Consider the following 4,607-nt stretch of genomic DNA (forward strand, 5'->3'; position numbering starts at 1 on the left):
CCATGACCCACAGGCTCTTGGCAGCAGCTGGCTGTACCACAGTCTAAGGCCTTCAAGCCACTTGGAGGGTGACAGCATGGCACCACTGCCTCCCAGCCTGCAACGCGAGTCCCAGGAAGCCACGGGTGCACCAGGTGAGAGGGAGACTTGCTGAGTGGGGGTTCCCAGCCAAAGGCCTCAAACCGTTTCCTGCTAAACGGAAACGCTGCAGAGGCCATGTGCCCTCCCCAGCTGAATCCACCACGGGAGGACTCCCCTGACTTAAAAGCCGAGAAGACCCGGAGCAGATGTTCGACCGGAGGGGGAGGAGGAAAGCTGGCCTACAACCGTGGGACTGCTCTCATTCAGAGGAAGTTTTCAAATCTGAATTGCCTAGTGGCTGTTAGTGCATATGGACCAGGGACTGTCTTCTTTCTTGCTCTTGGACATTTTTAAATATCTTATTTTATTTTTATTTGTTTATTTTTTGAGTCGGAGTCTCACTGTCACCCAGGCTGGAGAGCAGGGGCACGCTCATAACCACCACAGCCTCATCCTGTTGGGCTCAGGTGACCCTTCCACCTCAGCCTTTCAAGTAGCTGGAACCACAGGAGTGCGCCACCATGCCTGGCTAATTTTTTGATTTATTATAAAGACAAGGTCTCGCCAAGTTACCCAAGCTGGTCTCAAACCCGTGGCCTCAGGCCATCCTCCACCTTTGCCTCCCAAAGTGCTGAGATGACAGGCAGGAACCACTGCACCAGGCAGAATATCTTATTGTAAAAATCCACATTTGGGCCACAAGGTATTTCTTAATCTTAATCTTAATCTATTTCTGATCCTTTTCTGTCTTGATTTTGTTGTCTTTTTGTGAGGTTAATCACAGTATTCTTTAGATACCAACGATTCTTCACCACAAATTAATAAATAACAGACAGAACACGAAAAGATTTTGACCTCTCTCCATCTCATGTTGTTTAACATTTGGGTAAACGGCATGACATTCCAAATAGCCCCAGCATGGCATTACAGTTGGGCTCAGCCTTGAAAAAATGGAAAACAGATGAAGTTTGTCTTTGAAGAATCCTCTGTCCCTCCTTCTGCACTCCTTTCTGTTTTCATGCTTCAGATTTCCTTGATAAGGAATCACTCATCAAAACTTACCCTATCCCTTTAGGGTCAAACAAATCTGAGAAACGAATTCTAGCTATAATGTAAATGTTTGATAAGGGCTTAATGTTTTATTCAGTCAAGATCCTAGTTGCGTTCTGATAAGTGTCCTGAATACCTTTACTTATAAGGAGTGAATTACATGGAAATTTCAGGTTAAGAGGGAATGATTAAAGTAAGATATTTTCCTGGGTTTTCTAATGGGAATATATACATTGCCCAAGAATAGTTATAATCATCAGTGATGGATGTTTAGAACACACTGTGATTTGTTTCAAATCAGATTTCATATTCTGTAATAAAATTGTCAGGAGTTCTAGGTCTCATGTAAATGGTTTGTTGACTATTAAAGAGAGTGATCCTAGCATTTAAAATCCCTACCTGGCCGGGCATGGTGGCTCAAACCTGTAATCCCAGCACTTTGGGAGGCTGAGGCCAAAGGACTACCTGAGCCCAGGAGTTCGAGGTCAGCCTGGGCAACATGGTGAGACCTTGTCTCTACAATAAATCAAAAAATTAGCTGGGCATGGCAGTTCGTGCCTGCATTCCCAGCCATTTGGAAGGCTGAGGTGGAAGGATCACCTGGGCCCAGGAGTTTGAGGCTGCAGTGGATGTGAGCATGCCACTGCACTCCAGCCTGCGTGACAGAGTAAGACTTCAACACAAACAAACAAACAAACCACCCCCCACCTGCATATAAAGTGTGAGGAAAAGAGTCCAGGATTGGAAGCCAGAGCGTCCATGGCTCCATGATTTACTCAGCCTGACTTTTGGCAAATCATTCCATCTCTCTGAGTTTCAGGATTGAAAGAGCAGCTCCTACTTTATAAGATGTCAGTAAGAATCAAATGAAATGACAGATTTAAAAGCCCTTTGCAAATTACAAAGCATTATCATAGTAAGGAATTACTATTACGGCAGGAGTTTGCTGAAACTTTGAACATGTCAACATTCAAACAAGTGGGAATGAGTGATAGAAGCTTTTGGTATCTGCCAACCCCCGGCACTTGGCAAGTGGGATACAATAAACAGTGGTCAAGAGCACAGATATTTGAGAGGTCAGGCAGACCAGCCTTTGAGCTCTAGACCTGTCACTTGCTAACAGTGGGCGAGTTACCTAGTCCTAATGTGCCTCACTTTTCAGATCCCTAAAATGGGGATAAGGAATGGTGTCTATCTCTCAGATGCGTTGTGAGCCCTTAACATTGTTTTCTCATCCTCAGTCAGGATCATCTCTCAGACTCCAACAAATGCAGCCAGAGAGGCCACACATGAGTCCTGCCCCTAAAAGCCTGGGTAGCTAGCAAAGGGCCTCAGTCTCCAGGTAAACACTGAGAGCTACACTCTGAGATAATGTGCAGCTTCATATTTCACCTAGACCCAGCACCAGTGGAAGAGGCTGTGGAACTAGAGGAAAAAATGACTTCTAAGGAAAGTGACCTGGCATACTGACCCCAAATCAAGGTTGCTCTGGGGAGAGCATGTCTGTAAACGAACTTAAGAGAACCTGCCTCTTGGTTTTCTTTAACACAGAGCAGTGATCAACACCGTGGGAAAGGCGTCATCCGCCACCCACCGGGGCCGAATATCACAGAGAAGGCAACTGATGTTGGCCTCGGGCTGTTTCCTGGGGTCCAGGGGCCTTCGGCTCACCCGTGTGGATGAAGGTGTGCTTCTTCATGTCTGACTTCTGGTGGAACCTCTTGCCACAGTACTGACAGGGGTAGGGCCGGGTGTCTGAATGGATGAGCAGGTGTGTGGACAGTGTGGATGACCTCTTGAAGCTCTTGCCACAGATCTTGCAGTCAAAGCTCCGTTCCTGCAAAGAGAGAGATGCAGCACTCCCACTGAAGTCACCTCGCCACCAGCCTGACCCTAGCATCCCCCAAACCAAGGCTCCCCTTCCACACAGCTCATCCCCCCCCATTTATTTCCAATCTCCACACTCCCCAGCTGTATCCTTTGATGCTCACCCTTCAACACGTTTTCTGCCCACTTTTCACCCACAACCCTCCACACCCCACGACAAAAACACATCCCTGCCCTGCTTTTTTGACACCCATTAACACACACTTCTCCACCCTCTTCAACAGGAGGTGTAGACCTCAGTCACTTGAGGTGCTCCCCTCCCCCCAGCCAGTGTGTTTTCTTTTTCTTTTTCTTTTTCTTTTTTCTTTTTGGTAGCGACAGGTCTCTCCAATTTGCCCAGGCTCGTCTTGAATCCCTGGGCTCAGGCAATTCTCTTGCCTCTGCCTCCCAAAGTGAGATTACAGATGTGAGCCACCGTGGCTGGCTACAAATATTCTTTTTTTTTTTTTGAGTTGGAGTCTCACTCGGTCGCCCAGACTGGAGTGCAGTGGCCACTCCCGGCCACCGCAGTCTCGCCTACTGGGCTCTGGCCATCCTTCCGCCTCAGCCTTCTGAGTAGCCGGAATTAAAGGCGCATGCTACCACGCCCAGCTGATTTTTGATTTATTGTAGAGATGAGGTCTCGCTGTCCAGGCGGTTCTCGAACCCGCAGGCTCAGGCAATCCACTCACCTCAGCCTCCCAAAGGCGCGGGGTTACAGGCTGAGCCACTGAGTCCGGCTGCTACAAATATGCTTTTTTCGAAAAACTGGCCAGTCACAGTGACTCATGCCTGTAAGCCCAGCACTCTGGGGGGCCAAGGTGGGCACACTGAGCCCAGGAATTAGAGACCAACCTGGGTAACATATCGAGACCTCATCTCTACAAAGGTTTTAAAAATTAGCCGGTGGAGTGGCACACATGCCAGTAGTCCCAGCTACTTGGGATGCTGAGGAGGGAGAATGGTCGGAGTCTGGGAGATTGAGGCTGCGGTGAGCCATGATCGTTGTGACCGTGCCACTGCACTCCAGCCTGGATAACAGAGTGACACCCCAACTCAGAATACATAAAAGGACTTTGTAAGTAAAGATGGAAATAATAGACACTGGAGACACCAATAAGGGGACAGGGGGAGTTGGGCTAGGGTTCAGAAATAAACTATGGGCACAATATTCAATATCTGGGGAATGGGCCACCTGAAACCTCATCTTCACCACCACACGAGATGTCCATGTTCCTTAGAACATGCATGTGTACCCCTTGAATCATTTTAAAATACACACCAAAAAAGACAAAGTAAGCATTCTCCTGTCACAGTCACGGACTTATCTGGTCATGTACCCACTGTCTTTGAGCTATACTGCCATCTCCATTCCCCTCCCGTCAAGGACCCGTGTGCCCTAGGGTCCTCGAGTACTCGGAAGTCAGGCCACGGGGGAGCCACGCGACTGCATGCTCCAAATGAGCCGAGATCCCCCGTGCAGTCGGGAGGGGTCAAGGAAGGTGACGTGCGGGCCATTTGGCGGACGCCGATGTCAACAAACGGCCGACACGTCCGACCCATCCGCAGCACGAGTCAGCGCAAACGTCCTCGGGCCCAAGGAAGCGAGC

The 4,607-nt window shown here is 48.8% G+C and overlaps 1 protein-coding gene across 1 annotated transcript in view; it reads right to left on the bottom strand.

The window, feature by feature from the left end:
* The window catches only part of LOC103258696 (zinc finger protein Gfi-1-like), a 4,904-nt gene extending 344 nt beyond the window's left edge, over positions 1-4,560 (bottom strand). Inside the window, exons 1-2 of the mRNA XM_021711513.1 lie at positions 4,342-4,560; positions 2,803-2,968 (exon numbers count right to left, since the gene is read on the bottom strand). Coding sequence (XP_021567188.1) covers positions 2,803-2,968; positions 4,342-4,560 — 385 coding nt within the window. The remainder of the gene's footprint in view (positions 1-2,802; positions 2,969-4,341) is intronic.
* Between the last annotated feature and the right edge of the window lie 47 nt (positions 4,561-4,607).

This window comes from Carlito syrichta, unplaced genomic scaffold (assembly GCF_000164805.1).
Source record: "Carlito syrichta isolate Samal-C Ts95f unplaced genomic scaffold, Tarsius_syrichta-2.0.1 Scaffold302330, whole genome shotgun sequence".
NCBI lineage: Eukaryota > Metazoa > Chordata > Mammalia > Primates > Tarsiidae > Carlito > Carlito syrichta.